The 23,880-nt window shown below is 37.9% G+C and overlaps 2 protein-coding genes and 1 long non-coding RNA gene across 14 annotated transcripts; 1 reads left to right on the top strand and 2 right to left on the bottom strand.

Annotated features, from left to right (window-relative positions):
- Positions 1-1,127: 1,127 nt before the first annotated feature.
- On the top strand, positions 1,128-12,222 carry Tao (Serine/threonine-protein kinase Tao). Of its 9 annotated transcripts, none has more exons than XM_071702731.1 (12): positions 1,128-1,325; positions 3,630-4,067; positions 4,186-4,534; positions 4,900-5,075; positions 5,203-5,365; positions 5,500-5,849; positions 6,108-6,353; positions 6,439-6,666; positions 6,931-7,170; positions 7,311-7,568; positions 7,661-7,917; positions 8,064-12,222. In XM_071702731.1, the coding sequence occupies exons 2-12, from the start codon at positions 3,762-3,764 to the stop codon at positions 8,182-8,184; spliced, it is 2,694 nt and encodes an 897-aa protein (XP_071558832.1). In that variant the 5' UTR covers positions 1,128-1,325; positions 3,630-3,761; the 3' UTR covers positions 8,185-12,222. The 9 variants fall into 9 exon arrangements, with proteins under 9 accessions (XP_071558832.1, XP_071558831.1, XP_071558830.1 ...); XM_071702730.1 differs by having other exon boundaries at positions 1,128-1,634; XM_071702729.1 differs by having other exon boundaries at positions 1,128-1,762; positions 3,634-4,067.
- A 1,587-nt stretch (positions 12,223-13,809) lies between these two features.
- Positions 13,810-17,483, bottom strand: Nipsnap (protein nipsnap). 4 transcript variants are annotated; one of them, XM_071702742.1, is made up of 6 exons: positions 16,292-16,451; positions 15,860-16,219; positions 15,502-15,684; positions 14,806-14,974; positions 14,454-14,721; positions 13,810-14,357 (listed from the first exon to the last, which is right to left on the bottom strand). In XM_071702742.1, exons 2-6 carry the CDS (start codon positions 15,943-15,945, stop codon positions 14,209-14,211), a joined length of 855 nt encoding a protein of 284 aa, XP_071558843.1. In that variant the 5' UTR covers positions 15,946-16,219; positions 16,292-16,451; the 3' UTR covers positions 13,810-14,208. The 4 variants fall into 4 exon arrangements, with proteins under 4 accessions (XP_071558843.1, XP_071558842.1, XP_071558844.1 ...); XM_071702741.1 differs by having other exon boundaries at positions 15,860-16,185; XM_071702743.1 differs by lacking the exons at positions 15,860-16,219; positions 16,292-16,451 and adding an exon at positions 17,347-17,483.
- A 3,536-nt stretch (positions 17,484-21,019) lies between these two features.
- On the bottom strand, positions 21,020-23,839 carry LOC139770655 (uncharacterized). Its single transcript, XR_011717798.1, has 2 exons — positions 23,743-23,839; positions 21,020-21,298 (listed from the first exon to the last, which is right to left on the bottom strand). It is a non-coding gene; the product is annotated as an uncharacterized lncRNA (long non-coding RNA).
- Between the last annotated feature and the right edge of the window lie 41 nt (positions 23,840-23,880).

Raw genomic sequence — 23,880 nt, 5'->3', positions numbered from 1 at the left:
ATAGTTGAAAAAGATTGTAGACGAAATAATAGTAGGTAATAATTTTAATATAATAATAATAAATATAATTATATTTATTATTATTATATTTTTAACAACTCAAAAAGTATATATTAATAAATAATACTAATTTTTTTTTTTACTAATTTTTATATTAAATAATATCAAACAGACATTGTATTACATCGTATTTTATTGTAAATATTATGTACATATATATATTGTGTATATATGTATATTATGTATATATTTTGTATATAATGTAATTAAATTGTACTTATATATCGTATATATGAAAAATATTAAAATAATGTAATAATTAAAATAATTATGCAAATGTAATCGGATGCGTATAATAAAACGGAAATCATGACGCGTTTAGTAAATATTTACTTGAAAAATTTAATAGTTTTTACTTGAAAACTTTAGTAGATGACCAGTATTGGTCATTTCCTTTGAGTTTCGCAAAATAATAGTATAACCATATAATTGATATTCTCCTTGATTGAGTAACAGATATTATAGGTAATAAATTTATTAACGATCTTTTTGTGATTGTTCGCGTAAATTTAAAATGAAGTAAAATAAACTTTGGACTTATTATTCAAAAATTAATAAGAAATGTTAGATAATAGCCATATATTATGTTTTACATGTGAGAATTTCGTGTTTTTGTACGCATACCGAATGTTGCAAATGTAATTTCATGTCAAAAAGAAATATTGTATATAATTTTATTGTATATATTGTCAAATCAATTTTGTAATGTAACTCTTTTATAATGTTGTACATTATTGTAAAGTAAATTGTAAGAGAAATAAACTGTAATTCTAAGAGAAATAAAATAAATGATAGGAATGTGAAAAAAAACGTATTGTAAATAAAAAGAGGGCCGCCGATCGGAATCGGCGGGGGCGGTGGAGGGCCTCTATAGGTTGATCTGTTTCTAGCGGATATATATTACTTAAAACCTGATGACGCATAACGATTTACAGAATCGTACTACAGACTACAGGCTTCTCTCTGCTCGAGCTTTTCGTCGATCGATAAGTGGGAAAAATCGTTCGATGTATAATCGCACCGCGATAAGGCAGCGCGACACAACCGCCAGGAGGTTAGTTCGCAACGTGACCGGCGTAGAGCGCCACCGCCATCGCGAACGGACGGCTCTCCGCTCTCGCGCCTGGTGTGTGCACTGTGTGCCGTGTAGTGTGTACGGTGTATACGGTGCAAGTACGGTACGAAGCGGGACGAGCGAAATCGGACGTGAGTCGCAGGTGGAGGAATCCTCGCGCACGGTCCCTGCGGTCGTCCGTGGACCCTAGGTACGGTGGACCCATCGTCGTTCGCTGTCTCGCGCCTCGTCCGCTCTCTCGCGAGAGTGCTCTCTCTCTTGCGCGCGCGCGCGCTCACGCGAAAGAGAGGAGAGTGTGTGAGTGTGTGTGTGTGTATACGTGTGTGTATAGGAGCGTGCGTGACGTGCGTATACGGCAACGACGACGACGGCGACGACGGCACGGCGACGAGGAGGCGTGTATTGTTCCGGGGCGCGGCGCACGATTCTCACGAATCAGCAACGGGCTCGCCTGAGGGATCGTTGGGCGCTTAATTATGCCCACGGGATCGGCGGCCAGGTACAGGAAAGAGTGCTGCTCCTCCTCCTCCTCCTCCGCCGCCTCCGCCTCCGCCTGAGGAGAGCGCATACACACACGGAGCCTGCGAGGCGCATGCTTTCCCCGCCCGCTCCCTCGCCATTTTGGAGGTGAATACGATTTTCTCGGCCCTTTTTTAGCCCGAACCGTGGCCCTGCCCTGGGCGAACCCAGCGGGGACTTCCACCCGCCGCGCCGCGGAGTCGCGGCGCGTGAGACCGCGCGATGTCACGCCACCCGAACGGACTCGGACAGGCGGATGGACGGATCAGACGGATGGACGGACGGGACCGGCCGTCGTGAGTCGTGACGCGCGCGCTATAACGCGAGGTGCATGTTTTCGTCGTCGTCGACGTCGACGTCGACGGTGCAGCGTTGCACCGCGACGCGGAAGGGGGGAGGTGTGGTGGAGCGCGAGACGGACGAGGACGGCGACGGGAAGAGGTGGGGAAGGGGGCCCGATCGGGCCGACGAGCGCCGAGGACCCAACCCTCCTTACGCCCGCATTTCTCCACCTCCTGTGAATTCTCTCGTCGTCGCCGTCGTCGTCTTCGTCTTCGTCTTCTTCGTCATCGTCGTCGTCGTCGTCGTCGTCATCGCTATCGTCCGGTCTGCCCGCAATTTCCCTTTTCCCCTCTTTGCGAGCGAATTTCCTGACGTCGCGTCGCCACTGATCTCTCGCGAGATCGAAGGATCGTGCTCTCTCGGGGCCCGGAGGTGGCTAGCGGTTAAGGATACTTCCCCCTCGGCGCCGCGCGTCGATAATTCTCTCTCTCGTGCGCGCCCTGCCGAATTTTGCCTCTCGAGCCCCTCTCCCCCTTCCTCCCTTTCTCTCTTTCTCTCTCTCTCTCTTTCTCGTTGCTGATCCGGCCGGTCCTGTCGCGCGACAGAAACTTCTTCTTCTTGAATAATGGCCTTTAAGCAGTACTGCTCCAAATAGGCCAACGCGACAGAAACGACGACCGCGGATAGTCTCCTCCTCTCCGCCGAGGATCGCCCTCCTCGATGATACACACTAGTGTCAGCCACTCGAGGCCGCGGCGAGTAACGTGACTAACGCGACAACAATGACGGGAGTGCGGCGGTTCTCGTTCTCGTCGCTCCTACGGGAAGAACGTGCCTATTTCTGTGTCGTTTGAGCCGTTACGTGTTTTCCTCCTCGCCCTTCTCGCCATCGCAACCACGGGGAAAATCGCATTTAGATTCTCACTCCCGCGGACGAGATAAAAAACGGAAACAACGACGACGACAACGACGACCGGGCTCGGACAATGGGCCGAGCGTAAACGTTTGTTATTGTGCTTTTGCATTTTTCGACGCGCCGTACTGCCGTTCAGTGTGCACTTCCGTCCTTACGCTCGTAAAGCACGCGCGAGGTGCATCCGGCTCGGAGGAAGGTGCCTCCGACTTCTGATACACGAGCGGTCTCTCTCCCGAGAAGTTGAAGAGAGACGTGGACTCTTTGATGAGCTCAAAGTTGAAAATTTCACGGGAGATTTAATTGCGAAACGAAATTCGCGAGCATAAGTAGATAAGAAAACTGTGTTTTCGAAATAATCTCTAGCGTGAGACTGTAGTCAAACTGGAAGACTTATCGAGATCTCTTGAGAGGAAATTTTTAGGAAAAGATACAATTGAATATATATTGTTTTGTAACTGAATGATGATCTGGTTAATTCGCAGCACTACGTACACCATTTATATAACTAGGCAAAGATTAATGGTGATGCTATAAATTAATGAAATTTTTAAGTCAATTATTTACTTAAGAGTTTATTTATTTTTGCTGAAGAGTCATTCTTAATTAGCTGCGTGTATATGGTAACTGGTTAATATGATTTGCAAATAATAAAACATGTAAATTCCTTATTAAAATCTGAGATGAGAATTATAGCGGTGCGATTATACATTAATTGCTGTAACTTTAAATTTTACCTAGCTCAAAATATCTGCATCTAAAACATATTTTTTTTTATAGATAGAATGTTAAATTTGGGAATGGACTGACAGAGGATTCAATAAAAACAGACGGTTCGGGCAAGGAATCTAAAGATAACAGGGCAAGGTATCTGGACTAGGCCTCGGGCATCTAATTATCAACAACTCGACTATGCCAGCTGTTGCAAGGCCTGGTAGTTTAAAGGACCCAGAGATTGCCGAATTATTTGAGAAAAATGATCCGGAGAAAATATTTGAGGATCTGCGCGAGATCGGGCATGGTAGTTTCGGGGCTGTTTACTATGCCCGATGCCTGGTTACCAAAGAAATTGTTGCCATCAAGAAAATGTCTTACCTGGGGAAGCAAACGGTGGAAAAGTGGCAGGACATTTTAAAGGAAATTCGATTTCTTAGGCAACTTAATCATCCTAACACTATAGAGTATAAGGGTTGCTATCTCAGGGACCACACTGCCTGGGTATGTGCGATACACCGAGTTTTTATATCTATTCAGTCAATTTGTCAATATTTTAGATCTTTTAAAGTAGCATTTTATAAACGATATTAAAACCGTGCCGTTGCGTGTCGTTTTGCAGTTGGTGATGGAATATTGTCTTGGCTCCGCATCAGATATTATCGAAGTACATAAAAGACCACTGAAGGAAGAGGAGATAGCTGCAATATGCGAAGGTGTATTGCGCGGCTTGCACTATCTTCATTCCCTCGGGAGAATCCATCGTGATGTGAAAGCTGGAAATATCCTACTTACTGAGAACGGTACAGTTAAATTAGCTGATTTTGGGTCCGCGAGTATAAAATGTCCAGCCAATAGCTTCGTAGGGACTCCGTACTGGATGGCACCAGAAGTTATATTGGCTATGGACGAGGGGCAATATGATGGCAAGGTTGACGTATGGTCATTAGGAATAACTTGCATCGAATTAGGTACGTGTATTTAATATTTCATATATTATTGAATATATATATATATATATAATATGTTGTGTATAAAAACCTATCGCATAGCATCAGTATCTTTTGTATATCAATGATTTAAAATAACTGTTACCATGTTAGAATTTGCACAATTATTCAGAATCTGAATTTATGATAATTCATTTTGTGTCATGTTCAACAAAGTAACAAAATAATTATTCGAGATATTGTAAGATATTAATCTAATTTTTCAAAGTTCTGTAATTTAATTAATAACTTAACTTTTCTGTTTTATCAAAGAAAGAGTTATATCATAATTATTATTTATTCTAGCTTAAACACAAAACTTACATTATTTATATTATTGATTATAGCGGAAAGAAAGCCACCTTATTTTAATATGAATGCAATGAGCGCCTTGTATCATATTGCACAAAACGACACTCCAACGTTAAATTCGCCAGATTGGACTGATGTTTTTCGACATTTTGTCGAGGTGTGTCTCACAAAGAGTCCAATTGAGAGACCAACATCCGGGAAACTGTTATCAGTGAGTTGTCCTTATGTATATCAGCGACACTTTACATCCGTATCTTTTCTCTCTTTTTTTTTTATTACGTTTATGTAGTATGTTAGTAGTAGCCTAGTTGTTCTCTTATAGGCTTTCAATTTTACAGCATCAATTTGTCACGAGACCACGTTCTCCTCAAGTTTTGATAGATTTGATACAGAGAACGAAAGCTGCTGTCCGGGAATTAGATAATTTGAATTATCGTAAAATGAAGAAAATCTTGATGATCGACTCATGCGAGACTGAGAGCACAGTTGGTGACGCTGACGGTATGTTAACGTCAATCATCTATCAACACTTACAATTAGTGAACTTACTATTTTTACGTATCTTTCTCTTGAGTATGCTAATTAAATGTTATCTACTGATATCTCTGAATCTTGAAAACTGCAATCACTTACAGATACTCCTGATGAACAAACAGGTGGTGATAGTAGCAAAAGCAATTCAATTACCTCAGAACACTCAATTCACTCGATGGGCGTCTCAGCAAGCTCTCAAAGTTCCTCCACCAATAGCCTGCCGCTGCCGAATGCTGATGGTAATGACTACTCTTCGGGATCTGTCAGAAATCGGCATAAGGTCTCAGCAGGTGGTGTCACTGCCAATCTTCTTGAACACGGTGCCAATAATTTTGCAACAATTAGGACAACTTCAATTGTTACGAAGCAACAAAAAGAACATATGCAAGAAGAGATGCATGAACAAATGAGTGGATATAAACGTATGAGAAGGGAGCACCAAGGTGCTTTGGTAAGAAATTAAACATTCTATTTAATATTACAGATTATATTACAGAGAAATAACTTGATTATGATACATTTTAAAACTTGTATACTTAAAAGAACTAAAATTTTATGCGCTAAATGATTTAATTGTTTTAAAATATTTGTATTTAAATAAAGAGATTTTTAATCTCTATAAACGATAGTTATTAATGATTGTGATAAAACTTTCAAATTTTATATTTACCTCATCACATCATATAATATTTCTCCTTTTCTTTCACAGGTGAAATTGGAGGAACGCTGCAAGATGGAAATGGAATCACATAAACAGCTGTTGGATAAAGAGTATGAAACTCTGTTGCAACAGTTTAGTAAGGATCTCGAGAAATTGCAGCTCAGACATCTACAAGAGCTGGAACGCAAGTTAAAACAAAATCAAAATGCTGAGAAGAAACTTAATAAAGAGATAACAAGTAGACAGGAGGCTGACCGTAAAGCTCTAGAAGCTCAACAGAAAAGAGAGTACAAAGTAAGTGTCGGCATGAAAAAATTTATCGAGATATATAAAATTTTAACACATTTAATTTTATATTTTTATACGACTATTTATATAGGCTTATAAAGAAAGATGGAAAAAAGAACTCTCTCAGGATGAGGTAACTCCAAAGAGGCAACGAGATGCTACACTTCAAAGTCAAAAAGACAATTTGAGACAAATGGAAGCGCAAGAAGAACAACGGCTTGCTAGAGGACAACGAGAATACTTGGATCTTGAAATTCGAAAATTCCGTAGAAAAAAGTTACTCATCTTCCACAGTTTGGAGCAGGAGCTTCTTCGTGAAGTTCGTATCATAATGCATATATTAAAAAGTTTTTTGATTACTGAATCATTGCATATTTTCTCCAAAATCTTTTCCACGTCGCATTTCTTTATTTTTGGATACTATACGAGTCAATATTCCTTAACAACAATTAATATAAAAAGATAATTTGATTGTAATTTATACTTTTTCCTTGATATTAATTCCGAGATCCAACTTCATTCTTATAAACATTTTTAACTTTTATTGACTGTGAATTTTACATTGAATATATTTATTAAACAGGAGTTGAATAAACGGCAACAGCAGTTGGAGCAAGCACATGCTATGCTTCTGCGACATCATGAAAAGACGCAAGAATTAGAATATAGACAACAAAGAGCGGTACACGCACTTCGTGAGGATCAAGTACATCGACAGCATTCAACGGAACTGTGTAATCAGCAGGATTATATGCAAAGAGCCGAACGTGATCTACGTAAAAAGCATGCGTTAGAACTTAAGCAACAACCGAAGAGTCTCAAGGTAAATAACAATATGTAGCAGTAGGTATTGATATTTGCTCTTAGAGTGAAAGTATAAATGTTTTCAAGTAAAACATTGATTTATAAATGTTTTCTCTGTATATTTGATATTGTATTGACGAATAAATTTTATAATTTTAGCAAAAGGAAATGCAAATTCGTAAACAGTTTAGAGAAACTTGTAAAATACAAACACGACAATATAAAGCATTGAAAGCTCAAACCCTACAATCAACTGCTAAGGATGAGCAAAAAGCGGTCATTAAGAAGTTAAAGGAAGAACAAAGACGCAAATTGGCACTTTTAGGTGATCAATATGAGCAAAGTATCGCTGAAATGCTCCAAAAGCAGAGTATACGGCTAGATGAGTCACAAGAAGTAGAATGCCACAATCTTAAGGTTCGATACGATAAAGATATATATTATTGTGTATTGTAATGTACAGCCTTATCATTATATGATATTAATGAAATATTAAATTAATTTTACAGGAAAGGTTAAATTATGAATTAGAAATTCTAATGGCATACCAATCAAAAAATAAGATGCAAGCCGAGGCGCAGAGGAATAGGGAACGTCGTGAGTTGGAAGATCGTGTATCTGTTAGACGAGCTTTGCTTGAACAAAAAATGGAATTAGAAACTCAGGAATTCCTTCGTGAACGTAGTGAACGTATACGCTTGCTACATGAAAGGCAAGAACGGGAACTGCAACAATTTGATGAGGAAAGTGCAAGAATAGGATTCAGGTATGTGACGAGCAGAAAGTATAATATACAGTACAGAGTTTTGTTCAGTTTTTTTTGTGCAAGGAATATTGTTATATTCACCAGACGCAATCATTGTCATGTACGTTGTGGATCATAATTTTATAGTATTTTTCAAATTATTGCAGTGCTCTGGCGATAGCTGAGGCATCGAAAGAATCTTATCCGGACGATGAAAGCCTTAGCGGCTCCATGTTAAGTCTGGCTCACAGTAATAGCTCCACGTCCTTCCCCCCTAATAGTCTTTAATTTTAATCATATTAATATACGTATACATATATATATGTATGTGTATATGTATATGTATGTGTGTCTGCCTGTAGTAAGTACATGACGAGTCTACCGACGTATAACAATTCAATGACTTACAAATATAACAAGGGTTGGCTCGTTGCGTGCATTGAACCGAACCTGAATGATTTGTTAAGGTTGGGAATGTGTATTGGACTGAAATTGTCATAAGCATGTATTTTTTAATCGTCCAGATATAACAACACAATTTACCAGAAAAGAAAGAGAAAGAGAGCTTCATATTGAAGAAGAATTTAGATGCTTTTTGCAACATTGTAATATTTATTAAACGTAACCAAATATTTCTGAGATGCAGATAGAGATAAAAGAAAGTCTTTAAAGCATTAATCTCATTTCTAATATCCATTAGAGAATCTTAATATACATAGGTCAGACGATGTCAGCATAGAGAATAAAGAATTTTATACACGCCCTATACCACAGAAAAAAAATTTAGAGACATTTATTTATTAATATGTTACAAATATAATAAAAGTAACAGTACGATAATTATAATGCTCGAATTAATATATATTTTATTCTTTTTCCCCTAAAACTTCAGATAAATCTGAGATAGCTTTCTCAGTGTGGTGTTCTGATTTTTACGTTGCTTTCATGATGAAAACTTAAGTTCTTCGTGATAATTGAGCATCGCGCGCACGTTAGTATATTTTTTACGTATATTTCAAGATTTTAATTATATACATATTTCGTTTAAAGTAATAAAAAGTTATAGTGGAGAATTGTAAGTAATATTCTAATAAATTTAGCAGAACTATCTTTTCTTTTATAAGTATAAATATCAGTAATCAAACGTGCATTTCTCAAAAAAAGATTTAGATTCAGGATACAACGAGTTATCCTTTTATTGTCTCTTTACTTTCCATCTCTTATATCTCAATATAACAAATTTAATTGGTAATAAAATTATTGTTGAGAATTAGAAACAATTGGTATTTACTTTTCAATTCCTTTCAAGTTTCCTGCTATAAGATTCTTTAACGTTGTATCTTGGATATCTTCTAAATATATAGTTTACATATAAAACTAATAACATGTAAAAATTATTTATGTGATATATTAATTTATGCATTGTCTAAACAAAGACAAAATATTTAAATATTTACTTTCTAATGGAAAATTCTTGATAACACGAAACTTTTTTTTTATTAATCTCTAAATATTTTCTGCGCCATTATTAAACGAACTTATTTTCAGTTATAAGACTAGTTATTTAATATCTCACATTATTTCCTTTTCACTTCCGTGTCTTTATTCATACAGCATTAAATCTCAATCGAGTTAAAAGTATTTATACGTTGAATATGATATTTAATGAAGAGGAATAATTGTGCAGATTGATTTTAAAATTACGATACAGATACCTTAAATAATAGACAAATACATCTTAAATAAGACAAATTGATATTATTGATGCATTAACTAAATGCTCTATGCTTTTATATTAATAGTTATAGTATTTTATTTTAATTTGGTATGTAAATTCCAAAAAATATTCACTTTTTGTAATGTTTCAATTATATCAATTATTTGCATTTCACAATTTTGAACAAACGTACAACGAACGTTTGTTCCTTCACATCTGCTTATAAGAATTTAAAATATACTTTTCGATCCATTGCTCCATTATATTTATATTGTATCATATACTATAAGTACATTCAAAAATTCATCCAGTACACATCCCAATATTATACTTTTACATCAAAATATACATGTTTCGTTTTTTCCCCCACTTTTTTTCATAAATTTTTATTTTATATGTCACGAAACCATTATACATATAAAATCTGTATCCAAATGATTGTGACTGTTGTTCCTCCTAAATAATGTTCCGTTGTATGATAACTTAACACTTTCTTGTAAACTCAACGAAAAACAAATCGTCTCGTTTCGTATTAAATTCAAAAACTGCGTATTGAGAAAGTGTATTTCCATTAATGATAACACTTTTAAGCAGGTGCTACTATATTATGTAGTTAATACTTAGCAATGCATACAGTCCATTTATTTTTGGATTATGGAATGTCAGTAAGTTTTATTGTATAAACCATTTCATCGTTATCGTAAAAAAAATGTAAATTTTTACAATTCAATTATAATCTAATTTCGTTCTAATATATATGTGTATAATATATATTATTTATATATATATATATATATATATATATATATGTATATATATATTTATACATATATATCTATATATTTACATATATACAATATATAGTATATATAAAAATAATTTATATATTATATATGTATATGTATGTATGGAGAGCAGTAAAACATGTCACCATGAAATACTTATAAGCGATAATTGAGAAAACCAATCAAATACTTGTATTATATTAATTAATGCGTATATTACAAAAAGAAAGAACTAATGTTCTATAATTTTATTTTACGCTTATAGCTTGAGATTCTTCACGTAAATTAAAATAAAAATGTTTATTTAGTTTTAGAAGAGGTAAAAGTAAATAATTATAAAACAGATTGAGGGGCATGACCAAAAATATTGCATTTTATTTCGTAAGTTCATAGATCTTTCTTCTCCGTAATAATTTATACGTTTTAAACAAAAGTGAAAAGCTTTAAACGACATTCACATAGTAAACGTTTTGTCATTCGTGTCACAATGGCAATATAGCATTGTACATTCCAATTTTCGTTATACATACATATTATACATATAAATATGTGTCTTTTTTTTAATCCTTCATGAAATTCTGACGCGAAAATTATAAGCGACTAGCATGCATCGAACGAATATCTAAAAGCGTGTTCAATTATAGTGATATGAGTGATTGTAGTGAAACACAACAATACAATTGTTATCATGGTTATATGTTCCAAGATGTACGATACGGAAAACTGTCACAATCAACTTGAAACGTTCCCCATTATGATATGTAAATACAGACGCATACTATACATAGTAATCGAGATGTAACGACTCATTATGGAAAAGACAGTAAGATGACATCCATGTGTGTATGAAGATACATAAAAATTCTTCCTTAGGTTCTTATTAGGGAGAGATGTCCGAAAGTAATTACTATAATCAATTTAAAGCACAGCAGACTAACAGAGATTGTTCGTGCTAACAAACCGCGGACTCTAAATTACATAAGATGTGTGGTATAGGAAAACTGTTTAGACTAATTTAATATGTTATATAATACGTCTTTCTGTTATTATAAGTAACTAATTAAACAATTGCGATTATTAAAGTTTTAGATTTCAAACCTACCTTCATTGGGGAGGTTTTATATAAAAAAAATTGTTAAGTTTTATATGCACTTTTAATTATAGCACGAGTTGTGTCTCTGAGTTAAGTTGTATGTATGTAACAAAAAGATTATTCTCGACCATAGTCTGTGTAATCACTATAACTTGCTGAATACCCAATTTAGGAAATTAATTGTCGATGTTGCTAGAGTTTTGTAAATATTTATTCGCTTTACATAGAATTGCGATATGGAATTTTGATTATGATATCTAGTATTTAGTGAGAGAGAGAGAGAGAGAGAGAGAGAGAGAGAGAGAGAGAGAGAGAGAGAGAGGAGAGAGGAGAGAGATTTATAAAAATTTTCCAAAAAACGCGCGCGTGGCTAACTATCAGTTAACTTTGGAATGTGATAACTGGTAAGCTAGACAATTAATCATAGGCATAGCATATCAAATGTCATATTATCAAATTATGCTTGTGATTATTTGACGAGCTCGTTCTTCACTTACTTCCATTTAAGGTGTGATTTGGTAATGTTGGTGGTTTGTATTGCAATGCAATTCATTGTCGTCAGATAGAAACGCAATATTTTTGAGATTGCTGTAACAATTACGATTCCAGTACGAATTATGTCTTCTTTACACTCGGCCAATTACAGGAATATTGTTTTTGTACACGACGAAACACCGAAGTGAATGTAACTATATACGTCAATACAATTTCTGGCTTTAATTAAAGACAAATCGTAACTTTTTTTTTTATTTTCAACCGCCTTGCTCTTTCAAGGCGAAGATGCGCTGAGTAGCAAGAATAGGCATTAGTCGTATTTGCAGAATAAATACCATTGATATCACGGAAAGTAGAAAAAATACTTCAAACCGATCATTAAACCGAAAGAATGAATATGCAGGATATTGTAATTTTGCGAAACAAAATGATTTTCCATAGATGTTTTATAAAACGGAAAATTGATATCTTTTGAAGACAACCAAATAGTGAAAACCAGATGTATATACGAGGTTGTATAAGATTTACGTTCGATCTATCTTCTAACGGACCGAAAATGATTTGTTTTTAACAAAACTTAGATCTGATCTCCTTTGCCAATCCTAAGCTTCATCGGTAATTAGATTTTAATTTATTCTTGCATTTTGTTCTTAAACGAGAACAGAACTCATACCAAACACCTTGTACCATATTTTGATAGTAGGATGAGACTCATGTCTGATGTATATACATAGTGTGCATATTAAGGCAATTTTTAATGAGGCCATTATTGAAATCTGGGATATTTATTCTTTATTCAATTTTATAATATGTACAGCTCTGTATTGAAATATTAATATGCAAATTCCCGCAATAGCGTTATACGAGCGTTAACTTTAGCTGCAATTAAAGAGAATAACTTCATCAAGAATTTTCTGTGGCAATGCTGGTGTTTTACATCGAATTGAGTGTAATTGCCTGAGTGGGTGAGTTAACATTTTGTAGTCAATATGCTCATACAACTCATTTGTAGTATGAGATAATAACGTAGACGAATAGACTAATATTCTTCTAATTATTTTATTAATTTTATTTTATTGTTATATTATTATTATTATTATCTCTATTATTATATTAACATAACGTAAAATGTAAAATTTTATTGAGATAGACACCAATAGCTTCCTAATAAATAATCGTGAAATGCATTACACGTAATGCGAATAATCGAATCATGAACGCTCTTGATAACAATTATACAAGCATTCAGTTTTATTTTCAAATTTAAGTAATATACACAGACATTTTGTAACTAAGGCTGCGGTCCACTTGACGCTACAAATGCTTTGAAGCGTTCTTCTTCCCCTTTTTTCTTCATTGAAAGAAAGGAGAAGAGGAATGCTTCGAAGCATTTGTAGCGTCAAGTGGACCACAGCCTAAATCGATTGAGGAAAGCGTATGTACGGTGCGCTATCTCCATCGCAAATTAAGGCTTAAAGGAAACAGCTAAAACTGTTTAATCCAATACATATTGATAAGATAATAAAGTCGAGAAATGTTAATCTATAAATGCATTTTGATCCAGTTCGCCGATCCTTTAAGTAATGCGCAAATCAAATTTTATTGACGATTTATACATTTGACTAACATGATAAATTCAGAAACACCTTTTTTGTTCTATGTTATACTGTGCCACCTACATTTTCGCAATATATATCAAATACAATACGCAAAAATGGAAAGATATAGCAAATATGAGAAAATCAGAATATATTGATATCGTATTGTCTTCCTGTGGAATGTTTTAAAATTGCTGATGAATGAGTTAGAAGAAAAAACGCATATAAGTATAAAGACCATTCCTTTATATCTTTCTCTCTCTATACATACATATATATAATGCATGTGTTGTGATTCAACTGACATTTTGTCAAAAGCATGGCATTACATATGTAAGTATATATACATGTGTAATATATATATATATGTATACATATATATATATATATATGAATAGCCGCTTTTGCCAATGTATAACGTCAAATGGTAACAAACTACATCCTGCCAGTTGTAATACAACAAAAATTTGTAGCTTTTCTCATGCGCGTAAATAGTTCATACTTAAATCTACACAGTGTATACATATAACAAATGTTTTTACAATATTACAGTCCGTACATATACATTTATAAGAAATAACCGGTATAATATACAAATGCATTTGTGTTCGCACCCGTAAAAACTTATTTCGTGGGCGAAAACGAAGTTGGACATAATATGCGCGAATGCATTTCTCTTATCAAGGGTACGGTATAAGCGACACACTCGTCCCAACCGGGTGATCTCCAAGCACTTTCGCGCGTCTCCTTACGTGACTGAAGATCCTTGTAACCTGGAAGTAAACACAGATATTATTTAACGTGTGTGAAGACCGAGCATATAATGTACATAGAGGCAGCGTAATATAAACAATACAAGTTTCACTTACACCAAATATGGTGAACATTGTACAGTCTACCAATTTGCGAGAAGTAACCAGCAAACGGTTCGTCGTTGTTGCGTCTATAATTAATAGCTTTCGCCCAATTGTTTCCCCATTCTATCATCGTGCCTGGCTTCAAACTGTAACTGCGTATCTCATATTTGTTCGAACCTGTCCGCTTTACCAGCGGTGGCCAATAACTGAACGCCAACAGATATTGTAAATGGCGCGATCTTAGGTAATTCCCTCGTTCCTTGAGCAATCGCTGGTAAGCCTACGGAAATTAATTATTTTCCCATTAGTGATCACTATTATGTCTCTGACATCTTTTTACATTACGCAGCAAGATATTTCGTACCTCATCTTTGGAAAGCACATTTTGCGCGTGATCTATGCGTTCGAATCCACCAGTATATTGCCATAAATGTAACGCCTGATCCAAGTCTCCCACCTCCACTGTCCACGAACCCACTAATTCGCAATTCAATTCAGATTTTTTCGAGTGTATGAGGTTGACATTCTCCTCGCTGGAATGACATAAAAAGAAATTACATCAATCATAGATAAAAAAAATTTTTGTCCATTTCTATCAATGCAGATTAGCTTTAATCTCGGTGTTTAACTTTTTATCTTTTTCTAGTTCTAAGAATTAGAAAAAGATAAAGGGTAAGTCAAACCGAGATTAAAGTTAATCTACATTGGTAAAAACGGACTTTAGTGTCACGGACTTGTTTACAGCTTGACAAGAAGGAAATAATAACATAAACTCGCAGACGTTACAAAACAAGTATATAAATAACATTCTAACACCGGTTACACATACAAAGCTGACAAAAAATAACAATGTGATAAGATACGAATGTACAAAGAATACAAGCTCGAACTATATCCTAGGGATTGCCCCGCGATATCTAAAACAAACTGTGAACGATAAAAAATAAATAATTCAAAGCGTCGAATTCCGTTAAAGACTGATCGATCCCTATTGCATCGGATTAATAGGTCAGTGAACTATCACGCACTCGGAGGCAAGGTCACAAAGATGTCGACTCACTAGTTGGCCAAATATTTGTCAATCGAGTCTGGCCGTATGTTATGAGTGTTCAACGCGTAAATGACCTCCTTGTCGGAGAGCATTCGCGAGTGCGACTCCTTCGTCGGCTCGATCTTCCTCACCAGGAGCTTGCTCAGCCATCCCTCGCTGATGTCGCAACGGATCGACGATCTCGTCAAGGACCTGCGGAAATGATACAGCGATTATCCGACCCGAAACGTCGGTCGCCGTCGGTCGCCGTCGGCCGTCACGCTCTCGCGGACTCCTCGTCCGCGGATCGCGACGGATCGCTCGAGAAATTAAAGAAAAGGGAAAATAACAGCGGCAACTCGCTCCGCGCGAGTTGACGCGCGCTCACCGTGCGGCTACGTGCAGCGGCAAGCCCCCGTTGCCGGCGAGCGCGCTCGCCACGGCGCGGAATTGTCTCCTCAAAACGGCGGCCATTTCTCACTGGGGCCTGGGCTACGGGCTACGGCTACGGCCGCGCGCGAATCTCCCCCGTCGTCCGCTGCCCGGTCGAGCCCGCGGAGCACTACAATTGCTGCGGCGGGATAACGCGCGGCTGACGCGGCCACAACGCGGCCCGCTCGACGGTACGCCGCGGAAAACCGCCAATTTGTAACTTGGTCGGTTTATTTATACTCGTAATATCCATGCGCGACCGCCCGTCTTTTCTCTCTCTGGCTGCATTCCGATATTCACTGTCAGTACTGCAAATCTATATTTTACGTCACGTATACTATAGATTTTCAGTACTGAAAGTTGTTGACAGTGAATATCGGAATGCAACCTCTTTCTCTCTCTCTCTCTCTGCATGGAGAAGCGAGACTTATGGTCATCGAGAACACGAATGAATCAATGAATACGAACTCGCGACTCGCGACTCGCGACCCCGACGTCGCGACGAACGTGGACAAACACTCCGCGGAATCGCGTCGCGCCGGCAGAGTTGCCGTTCGGAAGACCGGGCAGCACGGCAGCATCGGTGGTGGGGATGGCTGGCGCAGAGTAGAGACATAACTTTTGGAATACAAATCGTTTAAGTTTCTCGAAAAATCGTACAAGTTATCGGAAGAATGTATTAGTTCGATAATAGCCCACAAAATACTTGAAATATTTCTCGAAACCTTGGAAAAATCGTTAAAGTATGTTATATTGAAGGAAGATTATGTTGAAATACAGGTCAGCAGCCAAAGTTCTCGGATCGTCAAAATTATCAGAAAAACATTTTCTTATCAGAGATAAGGAGAATTGGAAAATGCATCTTTCGAGATCCTCGAAAAATCTCTAAAGTTACTAAACGAATATATTATTGGGTGCGATCCACTGACGCTTCAAACGCTTCAGATCATCATTTTGTCCTTGTTTAACATTTGATGAACGACAAGGGGTGCGTTCCACTTATCGCTCGTGGAATCATTTCATCCTTGTTGTTTGTCAAATGTTAAACAAGGACGAAATGATGCTCGCGAGCGTTGTGAGCGATAAGTGGCTAAATGGAACGCAGCCAAGAATGAAATGTTTTCAAGAGCGTTTGAAGCGCCAAGTGGATCGCACCCTACATATGTATTATCAACAACAAGTAACGCGAATTATATTAAATTTAAATTTCGCGCCTTCGCGACAGAAAGAATTCCCCATGGAATTCTCGAGACCGACCTAGCCTAGGGAATTTTTCCGCTCCCGGGTGGCGGGTCACACGTCCGAGCCGCCATCGATTCCAGCAGCGAGCAGCTTCGCTCGCTTGGAAACACTTGGAATGTTCGCGAAGGAGGGCACCAGTTATATAGCCGACGTCGGCCGGTGTTACCTACTCAAAAGAACGTCTCCCCTCAAGATACTGACCGGCGCCGCCATTGTCGCCGTCGTCGCGTCGTCCGCCGGTAAACTTCACACTCTTCACAGTACCCTCGCATCGGGTTCAGTTTCGTCCAGTTTCGTCATTCGAAGGCAGTATAGGCAGTGTAGGCACATCCGAGGACGCATATAAACGTCCGCACTGTCACGCGAAATAAAGGACGACAGTCGAGCGTTGAGGTGGGTGTCCCAGGTCGATCTGTCAGTTTTTTCGTCCTCTGATGATGATGATCGTCCGGTCGTCCGGTCGATCGATCGGTCGGTCGGTCGACCGACCGATGGATAAAACAACGTCGTTGGTCATCGCGCGTTTACGCCGATCGTGCTTTTTACACGCTTCCTTTTTCACCGGCTCCCTATCGTTCGTCGCGCCTGTCGGAAGTTAGTAAAAAGGTGTCGGAAGGTCAGCCGCGCGAAAACAACGTTGTGACGACGTTGAAACGGAGCGAGTTGGACTTGTCCGCGCTACGTGTCCCTCTCCTCCGAACGCACATAGGCGTATCCTCTGTAATCTGGGAATTGGAACCGGCGCGGTGGGCTCACGGTTTCAGTTCCCAGCTGATCTCTGTCTTGATCATTCGCTCTACTGTGCACCAGATGCACCAAATTCCGATTAAACTTGCTTGACTTGGTTGAAGTATTAACGCTATTTTGTTAACATGAACAGAACTGTTAATTTTTTCAAATTATTAGAGAAGATATTATTAGGCTGCCAAGATCTCTGGCCCACTTTCGGACTAAATCTTGGTAGCCTAATGATAAATTTTCTGTGTGAATTTTGTATGCTTTTTCCAACTTGGTAAACTGCACGCCGTTTGTTTTTCGGTAGAATACTACAGCTTTCTGTTGGAATAGTAAATCCACATATTTAAATCGATAATCGATTTAACTTTTGATGCTAATAAGCATTCTTTTTTAAGTCATTACAAAGAATTTATCGCGAAAAATATCACCCCGGCCTGTTAATTTTTCATTTAACATATGAAAAGAAAAGAAGAATTGGAATTATTGGAAACAACGAATTATATACTGCAGTTAAGAATTTTGCTTTAGGCAATTAATCGGAGTTTGGCAAAAGCCGCCGCTGTAGGTGAAGTTATATGATGATAAAGAGATAACAGGAACATCTTGAATGATAAAATACCGAATTTAATGTCATCGTATTTTTAGCCGAAGTGTACACGTTAAATTTTATCGGTCAAAGCGCTCGTATTAGATATATTTTTACACTTCGATATCGAGAGACACAGTACCGCCAAATATATTTTTAGAATATAGGGATGAATAACATCACGATACCTGAATTGCACGGAGCCTCGAACAGCACGGTAAAAAATTATGACAACCCTGCTTTTGAAGTTTTCTTTTTTTTTTAATAGTCCTTTGAACAAAATTCTATATGGATATGGAGTCTTGAATTGCACGATTTTCAATATAATCGTGTTATTCGAGGGTTATGGCTGCGGTCCACTTGACGCTACAAATGCTTTGAAGCGTTCTTCTTCTCCTTCTGTCTTCATTGAAAGAAAGGAGAAGAGGAATGCTTCGAAGCATTTGTAGCATCAAGTGGACCGCAGCCATATTTATATAATGTATATTTATGTACACGGCAATCCTACAGCACTAGAATATGACGTGTCAAGTTCGCCGTGCGTTGTCTCGCGACGAGTCGACACGCGGTTCGTTTTCCCGTACCTATCTCACGGAAAAACTGACTTCGTCCGCGGCAAGTAACCGCGCGATTTCGAAATCTACCCGCAGCCCGGACCGAGAACTTGATCGCGATTCAATTTGGCGCGGCGCCGTGCGCGCGGAAGGGATAAGTATAAGTGAAATAGAAGAAGCCGCACCGCGCGAAAAGGTACGCCAGTGACTAGTGAGAACCGCGCGAATCGATCTACCGCGCGCCTTTTTCTTTCGTCGATGCCGTCATTCCGATGGTGTCACGTGTTCGCGAGCGGGCCGCGTGAAAGAATCGTCGGCGACATTATCCGCGAGTGGATAAATTCGCGCGTACGTCCACCGAATTAATTCCGTCCGCGAATTGATTCTCTCTCGGACGATCGCAGCCTCGATCTTCCTCGGCCTTTTACTCGTGGAGAACGGATCCGATTTTCTCGATTGCACTTTCTTTCGCTTTGAAAGAAGTAAGTCCGCAACGCGAGCCTCAGAAGTCAGAAAAGAAAGGAACAACTGTCGTTGAATAAGAAAGAGAGTGTATTTCGAAGAGATATTTCGAAGAGACAGATTTGAACGACAAAAATAGACGAAAACAAAAAAGTAGTGCGCGCGCATGCATACACATGCGCACAAAACCCGAATGAAATGAACAATTGCTTGCGTATTGTTTCTTATGTAAGAAATTGTAATTACACTCGCGATGCAAGAATAGCTCGATATTGAATAAAAAATCGCCGATTCTCGGGTTGCGTTCGACGGATTCGCGTTGATTCTTCGCGCTCGATTCTTTATGCCGAGCGTAGAGAGATTCGCCGAAGGGTTTCGCGCAATTTCCCGGCTATCTGCTATTTCCGATCTCGATTACGAAAGATCTGGATTTAACCGACTCCAAGAAAATGGAATGCGCCCACACATTCGCGGTTTCGAAGTAGCTGGCCGAACACGTGGTGCGCTACTTCGATTTTACGTAACGCGGTAGCCAGCCAGCGTCTCGTAACAAACTGAGCACGTGGACCTTCGAATTCGGTGAACCCCATCACGAACGACGTGAGGAACGTTTCGTTATCTGTTTTTGTTGTCGCACTTGAACAGTTAGACTTTGGCTGCATTCCGATATTTTACTATCAACAACTGTCGGTACTAAAAATCTATAGTATACGTAATATATACAAAAATATAGATTTTCAGTACTGACAGTGAATATCGGAATGCAGCCTTTATGTATTTTCTGTGACTGATGTTTATAATTTATTCAAAATAAAAGAAACCGATAGCCAATTTTTACTCTTCAACATGTATTTTTCAATATACTTCATTCTTTCGTTTTCTTTTTTTTTCGACGAAGTTCGAAATTACTTAAAAAGTCTGTTTTACGTTATTTTCACTATGTCTGCGTTTGTAGATATTAAAGAAAAAAACTGAAAGTTTATTTTTACCTATTCTCAACATGTACTTTCCAATACACGTTTATTTTTGCATTTGCAATTAATTTAAGTTAGAAATAACTATTAATTTTTATTTACTCTATAAAATGTATTTTTCAATGCATCTTATTCTCTCTCCTGTCTGTTTTTTCAATCGACAATGTTCGTTAATTTTGCATATACAGAGTTGGAGTCCTGTTATCATTTATCGTAAGGATGGTGAGGTAAGAAATTTCGAATTGGTTACCAACCATCCCAATCGGCAACAAAGCATTGCATTGATTAAAAATTCTTAACATGCTCCGGGTTTTCAAAACTGTAAAGACGCTGAAATGGCACTCGGTAGTCTTCGCACTTAGCACGTGGCAAAGCTAGTAATTACTTCATTACCTTGGCACATATCCGTTTCTTACGTGTCTTCGATAATGTTCCCTCCGACGAACATCGATCGAAATTGCCTGTCTTCAAAGAGAACACGTGATTGAAACCGGCAATCGAACAGCGATGAATAATAAATCAACGAATCAAGAGAATAATTCAACGAGAAAGCAGGCAAATAATGATGCAAAACCATTAATTTTAATTTCTAAGGAGATCAAAGGAAATTCGATTTAATTCAAACTTGCAGCGTTAATTCTTCTCAGCTTCTTGCATGCCTCGTCTTCGAAGATACTTTCGGTTTTTCGTAATCAGATCAGAAATCGCGCGCTTCGACAGTTACGCGTGATTCACATTTTAACGCTACGAGATGTTCAACGTGCTGGACGCTTTAGACGCTTTATCGTGGTTGAGAGGTCACGTTGATTCTATTGTGCATTCCAACGTCCAACGTTTATCTGCGAAATAGATTTATTCAATAGATCAGCAGGCACATCCGGGACGTTATCAAACAGACGCGTAATAAACTTATTTGCAAGACATAAAAGTTGAAAACGGATAAAAGAAGATATATAGCGTTATGTAAAAATGCAGATTAGATAATCGTCGAGAGCCGGAGGTTCCGAAAGAGAATTGATGTTGAATCGACGCATTATAATCCGAGCGAAATACCTTAATCACTGCAATACACAGCGTGGTGTTGATTAGCTCCAATTAGCGCGCGCTATCGTCGCTTTATTATTTTAATTATATTTCAGATCCTGACAAAAGACAAACAAACAACGATTCGATCTTTTCAATCGCGATATCTACGATAATATAAACATGATCGATTATTTTTACAACCTCTATCTTTACGATTTTCATTGATATTTTTATGAATTATGAAAAAGATCGCGAGAGCATTAACTGTCTTAAATTAATTAGTCTTAAATACGTATAAATAATAGAAAGATTTCTTTTATTTCAATAATTCACTTTTTGTTTTAATCTCTCATATTTTCATATAGTTTTCTTTCAAGCGTCACTTTAGATTCTCCCGTCACTTGCGCTAAAATTCAGAATAGAATTAGAAAATCATATCGGCTTCTATTTATAATTTTATGTACCGTGTAATGTCACGAAAAACATCAAAGAATCGAAATACACAGACATAAAATATTTATATATTAAGATATTTATATCAAAATACAATAAAGAATTGTAATCAAAATTCTATCCCGAAATCTGACGCAAATTTATACAGCTAAAACGAGCTTTAAACGGTACGAATTTCGGAAAAACTGGAAAAATTCGATTGTTATAGTAAATATTGTAGTCTCGTATTCTATCAAAAGAGTGGAACAACACTCAACTATTTGAATAGTTTTAAAATGCATCGAGCAGTTTAAATAAAAACTGCACGCGGATGAAATACCTCCAGATTCGCCTATCGACGGATAACCCGGCGTACGTGCAGCTTCCGACGAGAAGCGAACGCTGATACGCATGCGTGCATGCGTGTGTTTGTATGTGTGTATTTAAATACTCCATTTCTTTTATCTTCTGTTATGAATATCGCGCAATATCCGAGTACTTCATTTATTAACGCATACTTATTTGCTTTAGATTGCTTTCGCACACCGTGCCGCGTGTCGTTGTGCGAAATGTCGACGAAAATTTCGAAGGTCTCACGTTTTGCTTAATACATTTACAAATCCAAGTTACATATATGAAATCAATATTTGAAACCCGCGAGTATATATATCGGTGATCTTGAACATAAAAATAAGAGCTCGACATTATTCTCTATCGCGTCGCTTCCAGGACGAGAGAAAAATCACGTTTCTTCAAGTTGTTGGTAGTTTCCCTTCTCACATAACCCGTTCGCGCGTCATTAATCCACCCGATGGTGTAAATATCTTTTGCTTCCGCGTAGGTTAAAACGCGCGCACCACGTGCGCGACGCGTGCCAATTTTCCGCGTGTCGCCTCGACAATGACGAAGACGACGACGATGGTGACACGCGCTCGCAACGTGACGATAACATTTTTTTACAGATGTATTTGCATCACGGCTTTCGGCTAGACGCGCTTTGACGAGCCGCGAATGACTCATTGCAAATCTTCCTCGGGTTCAATCACGAAAAGCAGCGATCGAGCCTCCGATAACACTGTACAACAAAAAAAAGCACAAGAACGAACCTTGCGGCATTCGATAGTTTTTTGGACGCAGAAAACGATCCCGTTTGCCAAATTGCTTTATCACGTCATAATTTTGAGATATTTGCAGTTAAGTTGTAAAAATGGGCTATTTTAGTATATTTTGGCATATTAAAACTACGATATGTGACGTATCGGAGAAGTTTAATCGCAATCAAAATTAAGTATGTTATTAGGACTTTCAGCCCTTAAAAGAAATTTTTTGTGTCGCTTATGGTTAAAAAGATATTGATGATTAGCGTAGAGCAAGGTTCGTTCTTGTGCTCGAAAAAAAGTGATTTTTTGTTGTACAATGTAATTATCGCAATTATAATCACTCCGATTTCCACATCTGGTTAACGGTATTTACTCGGAAAAATGTAACGTCATTTTTTCACTTTAATTATCGATAATCCTGAAATCTTCGAAGGCTATTCGAAGAGTCGTTTTCATCCATCCTGAGATGTTAATCCTTAACTAATGGAACGACAGTCGACACTATTGCGGCGCTTACGCTTCGCGATCTTTTCGAGGCGGTTATCGATAAGACGCTAGTCACTTATCTAGGTTCAACGAAAAGAGAGAAATATGACTATCTTATCTTATGTTGTATAAAGAACATCGAACAATCGGCGGTAATTTATAAGCACAATTGTTTGCACGCTAAACGGAAAAATACTTGTTTGCTTCGCCAGTTCCGTGTCGGAAAATAGCGCCCTTACCGGTCACGAGTCAAGCTAATCGCGGTAGAACGAATCGTCGACGATCCGCTAAAATTGCGTCACAACGCGGATGTCGCGCGCACGAAACAGAATTAAGGCTCGTTCGTTCGCAAGGTGAAGAGCGCGACCGTGGGCGAT

This window comes from Temnothorax nylanderi, unplaced genomic scaffold, assembly GCF_030848795.1.
Source record: "Temnothorax nylanderi isolate EJ_2023f unplaced genomic scaffold, tnyl_v1.0 TNYL_tig0031_pilon, whole genome shotgun sequence".
NCBI classification, from domain to species: domain Eukaryota; kingdom Metazoa; phylum Arthropoda; class Insecta; order Hymenoptera; family Formicidae; genus Temnothorax; species Temnothorax nylanderi.
The sequence above is the reverse complement of the archived record's forward strand: the minus strand, read 5'-3'. Positions and strand labels throughout refer to the sequence as shown.

What these genes read in the sequence shown, in the direction of transcription:
- Tao (XM_071702731.1), top strand. Translation starts at nt 3,762, where the DNA reads ATGCCAGCTGTTGCAAGGCCTGGTAGTTTAAAGGACCCAGAGATTGCC. An exon ending in GGGAGCACCAAGGTGCTTTG is followed by an intron (nt 5,850 to 6,107) that starts GTAAGAAATTAA and finishes TTTCTTTCACAG; the next exon opens with GTGAAATTGGAGGAACGCTG. An exon ending in TAGAATGCCACAATCTTAAG is followed by an intron (nt 7,569 to 7,660) that starts GTTCGATACGAT and finishes TTAATTTTACAG; the next exon opens with GAAAGGTTAAATTATGAATT.
- Nipsnap (XM_071702740.1), bottom strand. Translation starts at nt 15,945, where the DNA reads ATGGCCGCCGTTTTGAGGAGACAATTCCGCGCCGTGGCGAGCGCGCTC. An exon ending in ATGTGCTTTCCAAAGATGAG is followed by an intron (nt 14,722 to 14,805) that starts GTACGAAATATC and finishes TAATTTCCGTAG; the next exon opens with GCTTACCAGCGATTGCTCAA. An exon ending in CAATGTTCACCATATTTGGT is followed by an intron (nt 14,358 to 14,453) that starts GTAAGTGAAACT and finishes GTTTACTTCCAG; the next exon opens with GTTACAAGGATCTTCAGTCA.